Raw genomic sequence first — 19,352 nt, 5'->3', positions numbered from 1 at the left:
TGTTCAATACATCCAACTGGTATTTCAGATCATTGCCTTGTACAAGTTGCTGTCTTTGTTAAAGATGTGAAATGTAAAAGTGCCTATTGGCATTTTAATGTATCCTTGCTTTCTGATAATTCTTTTAAAGATGTTTTTAAGTATTTCTGGAGCGGTTATACAAAAGAAAAATCTGAGTATACTTCATTACAACAGTGGTGGGACATAGGGAAGGTCAAAATAAAACAGCTATGTTTACAGTATACTCTCAATGTCACAAGAGACATGACCAGATCTATGAGAGATTTGGAGAGTGAAATAGTGAAGCTGCAAGATTTGGCAGACTCAACAAGAGAAGGAGAACATTTTAAAGTTCTCAAAAAGAAAAAGTCAGCTTTATCTAACCTGTTGGGTTTCTCCGCTCAAGGTGCTCTGGTTCGCTCACGTCATCAAAATATTGTCAAAATGGATGCACCATCTCATTTTTTCTTCGGCCTTGAACAAAAAAACGGACAAAGGAGACTTATGCACTCACTGCGGTCCAGTACTGGACAATTGCTACAAGAGTCTGGGGATATCCGTAAATATGCAGTTGACTTTTATGAGAAGCTTTTTAAGAGTGAGTTCCAGGAGAGACCAGAGGTGGCGCAGTCCTTCTATGAGGGGTTACCTAAGGTTTCCGAGGAGGCTAACAAGGAGCTGGATGCACTGATCTCCGCTGATGAACTATATTCTGCGTTGCAGAGTCTGGAAAGCGGTAAATCTCCTGGTATTGATGGCCTTCCTGTGGACTTTTATAAAGCCTTCTGGACTGTGATTGGCAAAGATTTATTACTTGTTATCAGAGACAGTTTAAGAAGAGGATTTTTACCCTTGAGCTGCAGGAGAGCAATTCTTACTCTTCTCCCTAAAAAAGAGGATTTACAAGAGATAAAGAACTGGAGGCCAGTTGCTCTGCTCTGCACTGATTACAAACTTTTGTCAAAGGTGTTGGCAATGAGACTGAGAAACGTTATGGAGCACATCATTCATGTTGACCAGACTTATTGCATACCCAATAGGTTGATATCTGACAATATTATTTTAATTCGTGATGTTTTGGACCTCTCCAACTCATTGGGTTGCAAAATTTGCCTGATTTCAATTGACCAAGAAAAGGCTTTTGACAGAGTCGAACACCAGTATTTGTGGCAAACGTTAGATGCGTTTGGTTTCAGCTCTGGCCTAATAAACATGATTCGAGTCTTGTATAGTGACATTGAGAGCATTTTAAAGATCAACGGTGGTTTAAGCGCTCCTTTTAAAGTTCATAGGGGGGTCAGACAAGGATGTTCATTGTCTGGCATGTTGTACTCCTTAGCCATAGAGCCTCTTCTGCACAAATTAAGAAAATCTCTTGTTGGTGTAAAACTTCCTGGATGTGAAACCATTTTTAAATTATCTGCTTATGCCGATGATGTTGTTGTCATTGTCAAAGAACAAGAAGATATAGACACCCTGGTAGATAACATTAATGGTTTTGGCGTATTGTCCTCTGCAAAAATTAACTGGGGGAAAAGTGAAGCTGTAACAATCAGTAATGAGTTAAGCAGAAAACTTGTTTTACCTGCTGGGTTAAATTGGAACAAGGGTGGTTTTAAATACCTTGGTGTTTATCTTGGAGATAATACTTTTCTGTGTAAAAATTGGGACAATGTTTTAGAGAAAGTTGAAGGACGTCTCAAAAAATGGAAATGGATATTGCCACACATGTCTTTTAGGGGTCGAACACTGGTGATCAACAATTTAGTGTCATCAATGTTGTGGCATAGATTATCATGTGTAGACCCTCCTGCACAACTGCTGGCTAAGATACAGGCAGTGTTGGTGGACTTCTTCTGGGACCGGATGCACTGGGTCCCACAGAGTGTACTGTTTTTGCCAAAAGAGGAAGGAGGGCAGGGGCTCCTTCATCTCGCCAGTAGGGGCGCAGCTTTCCGACTCCAATTTATACAGAGACTTCTTGTTGGGCCCGTAGACCTTGTCTGGAGATCCTTAGCCAGAACCATATTGATCCGAGGCGGGAATTTGGGTCTTGCTGAACCTTTGTTTTTAATGGACCTGAGTGCTAAAAAACTGTGTAACCTCCCAAAGTTTTACCATGGACTGTTCACTTTGTGGGGAATGTTCCAAAAGAAGAGAGTTACAAGCTGTGAGTCCCTGACATGGCTGTTGAAAGAGCCAGTGGTGAATGGCACTCGCTTCAACATAGAACACACAACAGGACCATTCGTGATGCAGTTGTTCTGTGCGGCTGGGATTGTTACACTGGGACATGTGGTTGATCTGTGTGGACCTAATTTGATCGACACTGCAGGTCTAGCCTCTCATGTTGGAGTTAGATCGATCAGGATCATACATAAAATGCTCAGCACTTGGAAGTGTGAACTGACAAAGACTGAATTATCCTTGCTAAAAGACTACTGTAATGGACAATGTCAACCAGTTGTTGATGATTCTTTTCCAGCATTGACTTTATTTCCTGATTTTAAAGACTGTACTGGTCAACTGTTAGAGTCCAGAGAGACTCTCACAAATGAATTTGATGACATGAGAGGTAAAACGATGTATGAAATGTTTGTAAAACTGTTAAATAAAGGCAAACTAAGTGGTCGAGCTGACACTCCTTGGAGAGCTCATCTGGGGCTTGACAATGAGGTCAGACCAGTATGGAGAGCGATTTACAAACCACCGTTGACCAAGAGGGTAGGGGACCTACAATGGAGAATCCTACACGGTAGTGTGGCTGTCAATGCTTTCATATCCATCATTAATCCTAATGTAAGTGAGGAGTGCCCTTTTTGCTTGCAGAGGGAAACAATTTACCACTGCTTTTTGGAGTGTAGCAGACTGTGCTCTTTTTTTCAGTTGTTGCAAGAAATGTTCATGATGTTCGGAGAGAAATTTTCTAAGCATCTATTTATTTTTGGTTTTAGTTACAGTCAGAAAAGGAGAGCGAAATGTCAATTGTTTAACTTTGTACTTGGTCAAGCAAAAATGGCTATCTACATTAGTAGAAGGAATAAGATCGAAGAATCTGTGGACTTTGACGCAAACACTGTTTTTGTTAGAATGGTGAAAGCTAGATTGAAAGTTGATTTTGTTTTTTACAGTACTACAAATAATGTAGAGGGGTTCATAAACATTTGGTGTCTTAAAAATGTTTTATGTTCTGTTGTGGAGAATGTCTTGTGTTTTGGGAGCGCTCTGACTTGAATCATGCTTTGTTTTTGTTTTTTCACTTTGGGAATTGATTTCCTTGTGTTGTAGAGAACTCTGTTTTGAAAAATAAAGATTAATCTCTCTCTCTCTCTCTCTCTCTCTCTCTCTCTCTCTCTCTCTCTCTCTCTCTCTCTCTCTCTCTCTCTCTCTCTCTCTCTCTCTCTCTCTCTCTCTCTCTGACTCTCTCTCACACAGATTCTCTCACACAGATTCTCTCTCTCTCTCTCTCTCTCTCTCTCTCTCTCTCTCTCTCTCTTCTCCTTTTTATGAAATGCAGATGGAGCTCCCTCTATTGGCATCTTCATTGAATACATTTAATCTTACATTAACAATTATTAATTTAGCAGACAAATAAATTCAGTCTCGACCTTTGAAAAGATTTAGGACTTTTAAGTACACATAAGTACTGTTTAAAACAGTAATTTTCCTTCACAGACAAATTAAATTAGTAGAACACACTCTGTGCAAAAGAGATGTGTGTGAACAAGCAATAACGGGTCACAGTGTGCAGAAGCCGCCAACTTTCTGCAGAGTCAAGAGCTCCAGACCTCCAAACTTCTGTGTCCTTCAGATGAGCTCAAGAACAGTGTGTAGAGCTTCATGGAATGGGTTTCCATGGCCGAGCCGCTCATCCAAGCCTTACATCACCAAGAGCAATGCAAAGTGTGGGATGCAGTGGGGTAAAGCGCGCCACCACTGGACTCTAGAGCAGTGGAGACGTGTTCTCTGAGTGACCAATCACGCTTCTCTGTCTGACAATCCCATGGACGAGTCTGGGTTTGGCGGTTGCCAGAAGAACAGGACTTGCCTGACTGCATTGTGCCAAGTGTAAAGTTTGGTGGAGGAGGGATTATGGGGTGGGGTTTGGCTTGGCCCCTTAGTTCCAGTGAAAGGAACTTTTAATGCCTCACCAAGACATTTTGGACAATTTCATGCTCCTATATTTGTGGGAACAGTTTGGGGATGGCCCCTTCCTGTCCCAGCATGCACCAGTGCACAAAGTGCCGCTGCATAAAGACATGGATGAGCGAGTTTGGTGTGGAGGAACTGGACTGGCCTGCACAGAATCCTGACCTCAACCCGATTGAACACCTTTGGGATGAATTAGAGCGGAGACTGAGAGCCAGGCCTTCTCGTCCAACATCAGTGCCTGACCTCACAAATGCACTTCTAGAAGAATCTCCACAAACACACTCCTAAACCTTGAGGAAAGCTGAAGGTGTTATAGCTGCAAAGGGTGGGCCGACTCTATATTAAAACCTATGGATTAAGAATGGGTAGGCATTAAAGCTCATGTGCATGTAAAGTCAGGCATCCCAAAACTTTTGGTAATATAGTGCATGTTGACCAACAGGAACATGCAATGTTTGGATGAACATGTTTTGGACCTGAGACTTATACAGAAGATATGCAGGTATGTAATTTTTTAAAAATATTTAGACCACTTCTATTATTGATTGCTATCCGGATGTGAATAGAGTTTCAACCAGAATAACAAAAATAATGTATGAAAAAAATAGCCTATCCTACCTTTAAACAAAAATGTATTGGTTGATTATCCACAGCTGGACGGTCAGGTCTTCAGGTAGAGGAATGAATTATTGATTAAATGATTCATGAAATGTGATTACTTCATGTCACAACAAAGGAAATTAAAAATCTGTATCTCTCACAGTTTAAGGAGTCCAAAGACAAAGATGAGCCAAAAGGTCCAACCCAAAGGTATTTAATAAAAGAGTAAACTCAGACAATCAGTGTAACAGCGTGTCCACACACAAACAATGAACAGAGGAAAGACAGGAACTTAAGGATACAATGGTAATGAATTAAAAGACTAACAGGTGTGATGATCAAATTAAATGCCATGGTAACTAGGGGTGTAACGATTCGTTTTAACAACGATACGATTCGTATCACGATTTGAGGTTGTCGATACGATTCAAGGACGATATTGGTTAATTTAGAACGATACGATCCGAAACGATTCAGTGACTTGAAATCGATTCAGTAACTTTTTAGCCAAAAATTGAAAAATTTACTGAAATAAATATCTGGATACTGGTCAGTGCAGGTGAAATTTCCAAGATTCCTGTTGTTTCTTGTAAGGGAATCCGGTATATCAATTAATTATGGATATAAACAAACAAGTAAACAACAATTAATGGCAAATGCATTCAAATTTTATTTGAATAAAGTGCAACCAACAGTTAGGTTGAATTAACAGGAAGTTAACCTTTTCTGCTCTCATTTTCAATTTTCAATCCATATTCAATAAAAGCACAGTAAGTGCAACCAACATTTCAACAGTAGGTTAACCTGCTACTTCTGCTTTTGTTTTCCAACATAAAAATATTACAATATTAATATCAAAAATAAAGTGCAACTAACTTCTCTTCAGGTTTAATTAATAGTAGGTTTACCTGCTACTTTTGCTGTTGTGTTTCAACATTAAAATAATACAAATACAATATTAATATGAAAAATAAAGTGCAACCAACATTTCTTCAGGTTGAATAAACTGGCTGAACCTGCTACTACTCTCAGTTTAATAAACAAACAATATTTAACAAAAGATAAAATGTAACCAACTACTCTTCAATGAATACAGATTTCTTTTTCAAAAATATCAACATGATCTGACCGCAGAACACTTCTCTGTGCATTCACTATGTCGCCAGCAGTACTAAAAACTCGCTCTGCTGGCACACTGGTGTCAGGAATGCACAGGTAACAAGCAAGGGTTGAAAGTACAGGTAGCTCTTTCTCCTGGTGGCTTGATAATTTCTCGCTCGTTGGCTTCTCCTCTGCCATGCGCCATGCTATGTTTTGTTTTCTCAAGCCCCGTTCACACCGCCAGCGACACGCAGCGACAAAGTGACACGATCCCATTCATTTCAATGAGCGCTGCTGCTGGTGCGAGGCGATGATGTCACAGATTGGCAGACTGAATCGAGTAACGTTTAACGCCTTTATCATTAAAAGTGCTAAGAAAAAACATCCATATAAAGTCTGACGTGCTTAAATCCAATGCGTTATTTCCTATGATCGATACAATCGATTGATTACCTTTTAAAACGATGTTAGATCGATATATGTCGTCTGGAAGGCCAACTTGCCGAGCACAGATCGATGTAGTTAGATCATAGGAAAATAAATCGATACATCGATGTAGTAGATGAATCGTTACACCCCTAATGGTAACTGATTAGAGCAGGATAAGTGAACAAAGACAATGGGAAATAATGAAAAGCAAACTAAAAGTCCATGAAAGTTAAACTATACAAACAAATGATTCAATATTTGTGACAGTATCAGTAATGTTTTAATTTAAATAACATGACAAGACACTTATATTCACCATGTCGGGTGCAGCTGTATGATAACTAAAAGACATAGCAATAGGCTAATGTGTCTGCCTTCTTCATTTGATTTTTAAGAAACAGGTTTCTTGTCATGTATGCCTATGGAAGTCGTCCGAGCCAATCAGAATAAGTATAGGGTGGAGCATCAGGTGAAACCCCGCCCCATTCTGCAGGCTGCAGCAGGTCCTTCTCGCTACTTTAGATCTGATGGATGAGTGGTTAGAGCTGATCGAACACAGGATATGACTTTGGGTGCGTCTCAATCAGCTCCGTGGTTCAGTATCAGGGCATTGATCAGGGAGTCGGCCATTTTAAAGGCTGTCTCAATCACAGAACACTTCCAATGCACTGAAACGTTCGCTCCCTAAAATTCCCACAATTCACCGCAAAACTGCACAGTAAAATCCCCAGAGTTAAATGAACACTGCTCAGAGAACATTTGGTCCCACTCTACAGAGTGTTAAAGTAACACTGAATCAGTGTTAAAGTTAATGAGATAATTAAGAGATTAATTAAGTGATAATTGACCATTAGTGGTGAACACCTGATGATAATGAGTAGAATCACTGAAGGAAAGAGAAAAAGAAAAACACAAGAACTACGACTGACTATTAAAAAGACATTCAATCTCTGAAGATCTCAGCAGAGGAGGATTAAACAACTCCACAAACAGCATTACCAGCTTCACACATTACTAACCAGACTGACTTTATTTCTATCAGATGACTACAGAAGCTCTTATTGAGGTTTAGATGTTGATGTTTTATTGAAAATTAAAGTTGTTTGAAGTTACCATTATTGTGATTAGTGTTTGCTTTAATTGGGCTCTTGACCCTTGAGTTGCTAACATAAGTTTTTCTCTGGCTGCTGTTTGTTATGGTGAAAATGGCAAGAAAATCTTGACGCTTGTTGTTTATGATACAGTTGTTATCATCATATAGTGCCTTATTTGCTGATCCCCTGAAAGTCATTGATTATAGGAGCATTGTGATTCTAGGGCAGAAGATCCAGCAATGTTATCATCAGAGAAACTAAACAATTATCAAAAATTTTTTACGTAAGATTTGTACTGCGGTTTAATAACACATCACACAATAAGCACTTCTAACTCCTGCGAGTTTTACTCACACACAGAGATCAAGAATCTGCCTATGAATCTCAACAATGGTGACATGCTTCATGCCACAATGCATTCTGGGTGCATCACGCAAAACTCATCTATGGCTCCCAGAATGCATTGTGGCATGAAGCATGTCACCATTGTTGAGATTCATAGGCAGATTCTTGATGTCTGTGTGTGAGTTACTCTCGCAGGAGTTAGAAACGATTAGTGTACAATCGGTTGCAAAACTTATTCAGCTTTTCTGATTAAAACAGTGTTGGATCTTTTCTAAAATCACAATAAAAAAAGTGAATAGTATATTGCTCATACTCAGTCATAAAATCAATGAATTAAATTATTATACAATGATCATATTCTCATCATCGAGCAGCCGACAGCATCTGATTGTGTTTACTCTTGCTATAGCAAACTCAGTTACAGCAGCCAGAGAAACACTAATGTTAAAAAGTCATCAAACTGCCCAACTAAAGAAAACACTGATCACCATGATGGTCACATTAAAAACTAACAATTTTCACAACAAAATCAAACAAAACATTTGTTAATTCTCAATAAGAGACGTCTGACAGAAATAAAGTCAGTCTGGTTAGTAATGTGTGAAGCTGGTAATGCTGTTTGTGGAGTTGTTTAATCCTCCTCTGCTGAGATCTTCAGAGATTTAATGTCTTTTTTATAGTCAGTCGTAGTTCTTGTGTTTTTCTTTTTCTCTTTCCTTCAGTGATTCTACTCATTATCATCAGGTTTTCATCACTAATGGCCAATCATCACTTAATTAATCTCTCAATTATCTCATTAACTTTAACACTGATTCAGTGTTACTTTAACACTCTGTAGAGTGGGACCAAATGTTCTCTGAGCAGTGTTAATTTAACTCTGGGGATTTTACTGTGTGAAGGTGCATCGATGCTCACTATGTTCATTTAACGGAAGTTCTGAACCATTACTGTATTTCAGCATAAACACACATCGCTAGACAGGTAATGAACACAATCTAGCTAACATTTATCATTTATTTACGGCTGAAATGTTGCACGTATATGTAACAAGCGAAGTATTTATCATAATGCTCTTTAAGTAACATTACAAGTGATGTCAGGAAGATATCAGCTCTGCTGTTGTTCATACCAGTGATGATGTTGTACAGTGAGGACGTTGTCCCGTCACCGGAAATGGAGTCATCAGTGTCCCAATGTGAAGTGAGCCAGTGTGCTTTACCAGTGCCTGAATTCATGTACACGATATACTGATTCATGAGCTCGGGAGCTAGAACTGATTGAGACGCACCCTTAGGTTTCTTGTTCATACACACAGTATTAGGGGCTGTTCCCTCAGAACCCGTTTCTCCATTCCACGGTGCTGTATTTTCCATTGTTTTTCAATGTAAACACGCTCTAGACGTCTTTAATCGATGTGCTCATGTCTCGCCATGGCACGGTATTCCAAAAATGCAGCGCTCATGTTAAAAGATGAAAAATGTGTCTCTAGACTCTGGTCATGGACTAACAATTGCCCATAGTTCCTGCCCTAATAAAGTCCTGTCTGGATGATCTGTAGTTTGATATATGACCGTTGAATAGGTGAGAGTATCAGAGGCGTCGTGTTCACCAAACACTGGAAGCCCCAAACTGTAGCCAGCAGGATTATTTGTACCAATGATCTCTTCATAATGACAGACAGTATGAGTGGCCTGAAATAAGAGAAGAAAGAGTCACCCGAGCAATGACATGGTCAACAGTGGTAAAGATGATTAGAATCCACAAATCAGTGGTTACAGAGAGATTGAGATCAAACTCAGACAGACACATAATGAAACTCACTTCTTCAGTAAGCAGGTTTTCAGCCGAGACATGAACGACACCTTTCATCTGCACTCCTGGGTCATGACACCAGACAAAAAAAAGAATTAAAGGCTTTCATTTGACAAGATGTGAAAGTCCAGTTATGTAAATGAGGGTTACAAATATTCTATAGCATGTAAAATGATGTTTTGACAGAGAGAAAGACAGTTTTACCTTCTCTCGTTTGTCTCAATCTGAAAGAAATGAACGTTGAGAATCCAAACACCATCAGCATCACCATAGCCGACGGCATGACGACTGTTGTAAAAGCTTGAAAAACAGACAAAAAAACATCAGAAAACAATCACAAATCTGGAAAATCAGATATTAGTAAGTAAACAGAAAATGTACCTAGTTGTAATTTTGGTGATGGTGAAGAAACATCAGAGGATGAGGATGATGAAGCCCTTAAAGATGAAGGTGGAAGTGGTAGTGATGAGGTTGAAGATGTGACGGGTCTGATGGATGCACCATCTTCAGACGCTGGTTTAGTCGAGTGTTTTGAAGCTGTTGTGGTTAGTTTAGGTGACGTTCTCTTTGGTGTGACTGAAGCACAGATAATCATTGGGTTTAATGCGTGATGTCACATCTACATTATCTATAGATGAGGCATTAAAGCTGTAGTCCATAAGTTTTGCTTCTTTGTCGCCATCTCTGTTTGAAACCTGCAATTGCAGTTATTTGTTGAATTATCATCTTTACGTGGCTCCTCAGCGCAGATGAATCTGATATTTTGAGGAGTGTGTGTGTGGCTGTCATTCATTCACCGCACCGGTGTGATACTGTACTTCAATCACAGATTCTACGTCTTGGAAATATGACCAAAATAAGAATTGTCTGCTACTTTTGTTCTGGCCAACTGAGAAAAAAGCATTACAATAAATTGCGCTACCAACGGTGATTAAATCTAACAATAGCTTAGCTCATATCACATCAAACCGTGCAAATGATTATTATTGTTATACTGTGTTCTCCAATTGTTAATGTTAACATCATCAGCATAACGTGACTACATGAGAACAGGCTATAAATGATCCACCACCTGCAGCATCCTCACATTCGATACTATCACTAGCCGGACTCCTTCTTTATGTATACAGACGTGACGTAATGACACTAATGGTGCTTTTCCAATACACAGTACCAGCTCGCCTCGACTCAACTCGCCTTTGTTTTGTTTTCCACTGTGTAAAAGCTGTACCTGTACCTGCTTCCAGGTACTTTTTTTCGTATCACCTCCGGCGAGGTTCTGAGCGAGCTGAGGCGGTACTAAAATGTGACGTTAAACACGGCAGACTGCTGATTGGTCAGAGAGAATCGTCACTATTCACTGCGTCATCATTGCACGCACCAGACGAAGTATCCTGAATATTTTTTTATGGTCTATGGAATAACCCCGCCATTTTTAAATAGTTTGGCCAGAGATTGCGTGATATACCCATTACTATTATGGCAACTCTGAAGAATACGGCGTGGTCAAACGAGGAGGTTTGCCTTGATGGGGCAATGAGGAACGAAAAAGTTTCCTGTGGCGTCGCTATGACGACAAGGTACTATTGTGGAGGTACTATCTGCAATGGAAAACGGAGCGAAAAGGGAGCCGAGACGAGTCGAGCTGGTACTGGAAAAGTGCCATAAGAGATGCTCGAATTTCCCATGGTAAGCAACCAGTACCACTCAAATTATAACAATATTATATATTTATTATATATTATATATTACAAGCTTACTGTTGTGAATCGGGCTGAGGTAAGGAGATCGTTTTGAACAGAATGGACTTGCTCAAAAATGGATTTTGGATCATTTTTTTAACAAAAAAATGTGTGGACTGCAGCTTTATCATAATCTAAATGACAGTCTGTAGCTTATTCAGATATTGCAGAATAAAAGCAATTTAAGATTGTTTGCTTGTATATATTGAGCATGCATTTCAGAAGAAGTGGCACAAAGTCATGTGACCACTTTCCGGTGACAAAGCTGTTTAACGCTTCACTGAAGTCAGAGGTGTGGTGGAAACATAGCGCTGTATGTGTGACCAGCGACATCTGTTAAATACAGTCTTCTAGTTTAAACAAAGGACAAATCATTATCTAGCTAACTCAGATTATGTTCTTAAAAATAATATCAAATGGGTGATCTTACCATCATTAATGTTCAGATCTGTCACTGAAATCCACTTCTTTTGTCCTCTCTCTACAGCTCCACACCAGTATCTCCCAGAATCCTCTAGTGTCAGATCAGTGATGGTCACAGTAAAGACTCCTGCAGATTTATCATCCCTCAGAGAGAATCGACCGTTAATGTTTGACTCTGATGAAACTTTGATACCCGATGTCTCACAGAGCGACGGGTCGCTTCCTTTGCAGATGAATTTGACATCGTTCTTCATATCTCTTTCATAACGGCAGGTGATGTCCAGCTGCTGTCCAGTCTCAGCAGACACGACAGACTCTAAATCAGAGCATAAACGAGAGATTTAGTGTCTCAGAGTCTTTATTGCACAGCAGTACTGACGTCCATCCTTGAGGGAGAGTGTGTGTTTTATCAGATCCTCGTGTCAATAATGTCAGCGATTGCTGCTTTACATTCATTCACAGTTTATCACTGACAATGGAAAGAACATCTTTCACTACAGAAAGACCGGAGTTGACAACACCTACATTTTGAGGTGCAAGTTATGATTTTTTTTTTTTTTTAAGTAAAAATACGTTTTAACTACACAACTCAAACATTTAAAAAAGGCTGATGAAGGTCTAAGAATTTGAGTTGCTCAGTTATATTTTCTGTTTTTCTAATTAAGCATTTCTTGTCAAATGAAAGAGTGTGTCATGTGATGCGTCAGGAAGTGATGCGGGTCAGTGTGTGTGTTGGTGTGGTGTGAACACACTCATCATCTGCAGAGGATACTGTGGTTTCTGTTATCTCGCCTCTACATCTTTACAACACACAATACTGAACTCTCACAGAGAAACTTCTGTAATGTTACTTCTCCAGAATATTAGTCATATATTAATTATGCTTATGTTTTTTACAGAATATCTATGTGCACCGTCCACTTCACTCATATACAGTATAATCTGACTCACCAGGTTTAACTTCCAGAAGAATCTCTGTAAAGTCATCAACATATCCCAGTCCTGTCTTCACAGCACACCAGTATTTGCCTTCATCCTCTGTTCTCAGATCAGTGATGGTGACGGTGAAGATGTGCTTCGATCTGTCATCGGTAAGAGAGAATCTCTCGTCTTTAGCTGCAGATCTAGAATCAACAGGAATGTCTTTCTCTTTCAGTAGCCTACATTCTCCTCTGCAGAGATATTTAATATTTGTTTCATATCCAGACTCATAAGGACACCGTATTTCAACTTTTCCTCCTTCATGTGCGGTGAAAGTCTTCTTCATCTCACATGGCACCACTGAAAACATAAAGAGAGAGAAATGCAGCTCAGAGCAAACATGGACCTGATTGAGAACAGGTGGTCAGAATAAACACAGAATAAACTCTTACCTGACATGAGCAGCAGGTTCAGTATGAGGAGTTTATGATCACAGATCTGCATCATTCTGCTTTATCTGTGTGTCGCTGGTCTAAATGAAGAGTTGCTCTCTCTCTCTCTCTCTCTCTCTCTCTCTCTCTCTCTCTCTCTCTCTCTCTCTCTCTCTCTGTGTGTATGTAATTTCCTCCTCCTCTCTAAGAAATAGTGTTTTGCAGTAAGAGCGCCCTCTATTGACATATTGAAAAAGTTCAGTTTAACACATACATTTAATGTCAATAATGTGAGGATGGGCATTTTCAATAAAATATCACATTGTACTACCAAAAATGTTTATTCATTCAGTTGTTCTGGCAAATAGGACTCTAGTTCCAAATATTGCCTTTTTGTCCCCTGTTTTGAGTTTTGGTTTTACTGCTACGACAAAAGCTGAAATCCAACACCCTGCAATAAAAGAATAAAACTCACTAATCTGGTGAAAAGATATCACAGAAAGAGTATAGGACATCGCCCTGCCCAAACTTCTCCTCTTGCAAAAGAGTACAAAACTGTACCTTTTAAGGTACAAGTGGCTGTCACAAGTTCAGTCCTAGAGAGCTGATGTCCTGCAGAGTTTAGCTCCAACCCTACTAAGCCACCACAGTATAAAACTCATGGCTCCCAGCATGCATTGCAGCATTAAGTATGTCACCATTGTTGTTCATATGCTGATTCTTGATATCTGTGTGCGGCTAATCTTCCCCCCCTAGAATGTATTTAAATTAAATAAATTAAGTGAACTTCACAGAAACGCTGAAAAGGCATACACACATTATACCTTCGCCCACGCCATTGGATTCCATCATTGGGCTGACTTTAGTTTCACGTGGGGATCGTCAAAAACAATCAGGGAACAAAAGCAACTTTATGACTTTAGGTTTCAAAATTAGTCATTACTTCTAAATTATCTTCTTGTTGTGCTCTTTAAAGGCAATTAAAACCCCAAATTTGCACAAATTGGTCTTAAATCAAAGCTAAAGTGAATGATATTCATATATAGACTTTTATAGTTTATATGAGCTGTTTGCCATAAACAGAGTGTCTATTCACACTAAGTGCAAATAGCGTGCCTTGTTGGCAAGTGCTATTCGCACTAGCTCCGCCTAACAATGCCTGGTTGGGCCAAACAAGATTTAAAACAGCGCTGAGATTTCAACATCTTTAGTAGTGCAATCAGTAAATTGTATCTCTTAAGCGTCTTGATTTTGACACGATTGACTGGGTTCGAATCCGCCTTGTGCAGAGTTTGTTCTTATCTCTTTTTTCATCACAAATCACACCAGAAATGCATTTACTTTCAATAAAAATTAAGAAAATGTTATAAATGTGCAAATAATGTTCCTAAAGAAATGTTTAATAATAATAAAAGCCTTTACTGGTTAGGGTTAGGGGTAGGTGTAGGGAGGGCTTTTATTGTCCCATTAAAGGCCGAATCCATTTAATAATTTTAATAAATATAATCTTTACACTCTGTGTTATTACTGCATCCTGTTATTGTACAACAATACTGAGGTGCAAATAGTATGTATCTGTCAAAATAAAGTATAAATTACATGTAGTTACTATTTACACATATTGCAAAGAACTGCTACTTTTATATGGTGAATATTGAATATAACAACTTATATCGAATATATCAACTTAGTATGCTATTTAACTTAGTAAATAGCATCTACAGCTATTTGCACTTAGTGTAAATATCATCTATTGTTAAGAAAATAGCTAGTGCAAATAGCCGCTGCCTAAAATAAAACAAAAAGAATGGTCAAAAAAAGTCACAATGGTCACAAATAATCAGCAAAAACTTTATTTATGCAACATATTGAACTGCATACATGTGTCAAATCAACGAGGAGAGAACGGACAGGTCACATTGTGTGTTTTCAGGATTCAGCCAGTGTGTAGAAATCACTGTCAGAGGGGCTTGTGGGTAAATGTGCTGTGGCGTAAACTGTGTTTAAACTAATGGAGTCCTGCGCAGAGTCTTGAATCACATCATAATAAGCAGACATGACTACCTGGAAGGGAAATATTTATTATATTTAATATTAGAATGTATAATTATAATCGACTTAATCCCTTAGCTAGCTAGCGGAACACTTGCCGCTCTTTTTTATTGCCTATTTTTCATATCACATATTTTAGTAATCATAAATTAGGTATTTTTCGAAAGCTTACAAACTCAAAATTCCTCCTGTGCAAACCGTTTTGAAATTGGACGTTGTGTTACCATGGAAACAGCACTCTAAATTCTTCTAGCAGGCTCCTCCCCCCAGTGGACGGTGTCAGGTTTCATATTACAAAAAAATATTTTAACTACTTTATAATCAAAACCTTTTCTAATCTTGACAAAACACATATCATCAGAAAGGTCTGAGTCTCAATGTTCAATATGTTGTGATATAAGTTATATTTGGACAGAAATGTATTAATTTGTTACCGGAGAACGCATAAAACAATTCACTGGAATGTGTGTATCACCCGGTGGCTGTTTTCGGTACAACGCCTAAACAAACTCTCATGGGAACTTCAATGTTTGTGATATGAACTCAAATTTTTTTGGTTTACAGTAAATTTAAACTTCCATAACTTTTTCAGAATTACATTTTTTGAACTGCTGAGTGTCGTCTTTAAAACAAAACCAAAGCTTTCTTGGATTACACCCATTTAAGTTTGGATTTTCACGTCTATTCTCAGAAAGATGGGTGACAGGGAAGGGGTTTTGCATTTGTACACAAACATGTTTCTACATTGCTTTGACACTAGTGTTGCAGTATCAGGCAAACAGAGAAAGACTGTAGATGAAGACTGAAACCTGCGGTTTTACCTCATCATCGTCTCTTGTGTTCCTCTGATCCGCTGAGCCTGAACCTGTGGATGGACAGAATGATGAATCCATTACAGTGCACATTTCAGCATCACGTTTGGTTTCAGTTCATAAAACCAGAACATTTGTGTTTGTACCTTCAGTCTTTTTACATCTGCGCTTGATCAATAACAAACTCAGTCCTACAGCTAACAACAGAATCAAACACGCCGTGATGATGATGATGTAGAGATCTGGAAAACACACACACACACACACACACACACACACACACACACGCAAACACAACAGTAAAACATGAGATTTGATGCTGCCTTCATATGCTATCAGAAAATGTCCTACTTCTGAAGTTGTGATTATGAGCTTGTGTGTTTCTGGAAAGAATAGGGATGTAATACATGCTATTTTCGCTGTGTATATGCACTACTTTAACATCAACACAAGGCAATGAAGCTGTTTTGGGAGAAACGACTAAAGAATAGCAGTCACAGCAGCAATCGTTCTCCTCTCCGCCATGTTTAAAGTCTATTTCGCGCACAACTCAGGAACTTGGGTATCAACATTTTCTCTGAGTTTCCCAGGGGTTGTTCATGTCATTTCATGTTTACGATAATTCAGATAAAATGCTGAATTATTCAGTGATATTTATGTTAAAGAACTCACCAAACGGGACTGAAGCATCTGTTCTTGATGTTCCATTGCCGTCCACATACAGACGAGAGATCAGGCATCAAAATGACATCGTTTAATTGACATTAAAACACATTTAATGTGTAATTTGTAACTGTTCCTCACCTGAAACATGAAGTCGGATCTCTGTGAAAAGGGGAGTGTAGATCTGTTTAACGGGGGCTATTCCACAGAAATACACCCCGGCATCATGTCTACTCACATCAGTAATAGTCACAGTGAAGAAATGTTCCTGTTCGTTTACATTCAGAGAAAATCTCCCTTTGGTGTTCGAACTTCCAAATGCACCAATAATAACCTCTAATGATCCATTCTGCACTTTGAACAGTTGCTTGGGTTGATCTTTGTATCCCTCTGGATATTTGCAGCGGATGACAGCTGTAGTTAATACATGAGCAGTCAGTTCCTCTGATCTACCGCAACACGGCTCTGAAAACAAGAGGATCTCAATTTAAAAAGTGTAACAAATGCTGTAAAATTACATCTCAGGAATAAACATAAGGGGATAAAAACAAAAGGCCTGACAGAGCAAACGAGTAATGTGGTAAATATTCATTCTCACCTTGTTTCACTTTGAAATTCACCTCCTGAATCCCTTCACACTTATATTTTCCGCTGTCATTTACGGTCAGGTTTCTAATGAGCACATTAATAAAGCCCAGAGATTTATCCTCAGTCATAGAGAATCTCTCTTCTGGGATCCATAGAGCATTCTTTACTTCTGTCATGGTTGTACATTTACTGCCAGACAATTTGCAAAAGCTTTTTGCACTTTCTCTAGTTTGCACATTTTTAGGATCATATATACAGCTGATGATGACACTTCCTCCAATCACGACATCAGCAGCATCACCCATGTGACCTGTCATTCAAAATTCAGTTCCTCTTTTAAGAGCCTTACATTCAAAACAATCTCAGAAAGAAATGCACAAATAAAAACAGATCAAACACATAATGGCACAAAACAATAGGGTTGCCAACTTTTAAGATCAGGTTGGAGTGAGATGGGGGGGGGGGGGGGGGGGGGGGGGTGATGGTATACGACAGTATATCGATTTTGATTTCAGGACATCTAAGGAAATAAGGATATGCACGTTATTAACATTTTAAAATTTCACATTTAAAGAAATCTAGTGTTTGATCATATCTAAATATTTATTAAAATGCAAAACTGCAATACTTTTTTGAGCAACTACATTAGATACATGTATATTGATTAAAGAGCCATAAAGGCACCAGTGGGTAATGGCATTACAAATGGAAATTATTATTATTCGAGCCACAAAAGGACTCTAATTTGCCTCTTTGAATAAGAATTCTCTAATTTAACCTTAATTACTATACTAATTGTAATATAAATAAGAAAAATATTAGAAGAAAAATATTTAAAGTGGTCATTAATGGACCATAATTATTGCACAAATAGTATTTAGTACCAAAATATCTCAAAATATTCAATAAATATTATTGAACTAAAATACAGAACATTTATTCAATTGAAAAATAGTTAAGGTGTGGTCACATTTGACCATCAATGAGTGTGACCAATTAGTGAGGAATACCGGAGGGCTAAATTATACAATGAAAGCGTGAGGATCACGCCCAATGCGTGAGAGTTGGCAACCCTGCAAAACAATGCTTGTGATTCAGTATCAGTTGAGTAAATAGATCGTCACATACAGGCTGTGATATTGTAATTAAAACAACCACTGACCTTTAATCAGGAAGAGAGTGAAGAAGAGGAAGGTCTTCATAATCACGATTGATAAAACTGTGAACTTGCCCCCGTGAATCCTCTTGTATTGTGTTCAGCAGTCAGAGACACTGTCAGTTCTAAGGTTGCGTCTTTTTTTTGTGTTTTTATCTTGAGCTCCTATAGAGTTTTTAATAGCTCCACCTCTTCCTTTTCCTCCTTGCTAAACTCTTCTGACTCAATGTGATGAAATAGTCCTGCTGTCACTGACGCACAGAAAGTTAAACCAAAGACAGTGGCCATGACCAACTTTCTGTTCTTTTGTCTTATGTGCAGGTTTGAAGCTTCTGCCACACACATTAGCACACATTTACAGATATATTAGGACTGCAACTAAAGATTATTTTGATAACCAATTGGATGACAGATTATTTCTTTCATTAATCAGATAGCCCAATTTTCTTTTCTTTTATTGGCAAAAAACACTATTCCACATCCTGCCCAATGCTATCCTTCAAACAAACGTGTCAACTGAATGTTATGAAAACGTACATAGTGAATATAGCTATATCTGTTCAATATGCAATCCGGCGCTCATTCAGTAAAGTCTGCAGTTTAACGCAGACTGCCAGGATGAGCCTTCGTGAAAAATGGAAATACTCGCATGAATTTGTAACACTTACAGATACGGATATAATTGTAAAATGAACGTTTTGCGCTGAGGAAACATTTCACACATTAAACAACACATGCATCTGACAAAGGCCATCTGTCAGGCCAAGCCATGTTAAACATTACGCTAATGCTTTAGCTTGAAGCTTTAAATAAAGATTTAAAGATGTTTTGGGCAGCTTGGATCATGCAGTTTCATTCACTAATTTTAGATGCATTTTGTTAATAGAAATGTGTTATTCAGTGCTATAAATTGGTCCATGATTTTCATGACAGATTATTATCAATTAGTTGTTGCAGCTCTAAACATTTTTTTTTCTTTTTTAGTGTGGACCATTGGGTCTACACTCACCTAAAGGATTATTAGGAACACC

General features: G+C 38.6%; 2 protein-coding genes across 2 annotated transcripts; both read right to left on the bottom strand.

Moving 5' to 3' along the window:
- Nucleotides 1–4,951: 4,951 nt before the first annotated feature.
- Nucleotides 4,952–14,541, bottom strand: LOC307124278 (uncharacterized protein). The gene is made up of 9 exons (XM_079813334.1): nucleotides 13,072–14,541; nucleotides 12,650–12,979; nucleotides 11,706–12,014; nucleotides 9,915–10,109; nucleotides 9,738–9,833; nucleotides 9,543–9,598; nucleotides 8,612–9,412; nucleotides 6,443–6,993; nucleotides 4,952–5,111 (listed from the first exon to the last, which is right to left on the bottom strand). The coding sequence occupies exons 1-7, from the start codon at nucleotides 13,124–13,126 to the stop codon at nucleotides 9,218–9,220; spliced, it is 1,236 nt and encodes a 411-aa protein (XP_079669460.1). The 5' UTR covers nucleotides 13,127–14,541; the 3' UTR covers nucleotides 4,952–5,111; nucleotides 6,443–6,993; nucleotides 8,612–9,217.
- Nucleotides 14,542–14,888: 347 nt separating this feature from the next.
- Nucleotides 14,889–18,488, bottom strand: LOC307123371 (polymeric immunoglobulin receptor). The gene is made up of 7 exons (XM_079811896.1): nucleotides 18,328–18,488; nucleotides 17,176–17,475; nucleotides 16,719–17,042; nucleotides 16,587–16,604; nucleotides 16,061–16,156; nucleotides 15,924–15,967; nucleotides 14,889–15,114 (listed from the first exon to the last, which is right to left on the bottom strand). The coding sequence occupies exons 1-7, from the start codon at nucleotides 18,365–18,367 to the stop codon at nucleotides 14,980–14,982; spliced, it is 957 nt and encodes a 318-aa protein (XP_079668022.1). The 5' UTR covers nucleotides 18,368–18,488; the 3' UTR covers nucleotides 14,889–14,979.
- Nucleotides 18,489–19,352: the final 864 nt, after the last annotated feature.

This window comes from Gobio gobio, assembly GCF_949357685.1.
Source record: "Gobio gobio genome assembly, chromosome: 3".
Classification (NCBI taxonomy): Eukaryota; Metazoa; Chordata; class Actinopteri; order Cypriniformes; family Gobionidae; genus Gobio; species Gobio gobio.
Note: the sequence above shows the minus strand (reverse complement) of the source record. Positions and strands in the feature narration are given on the sequence as shown.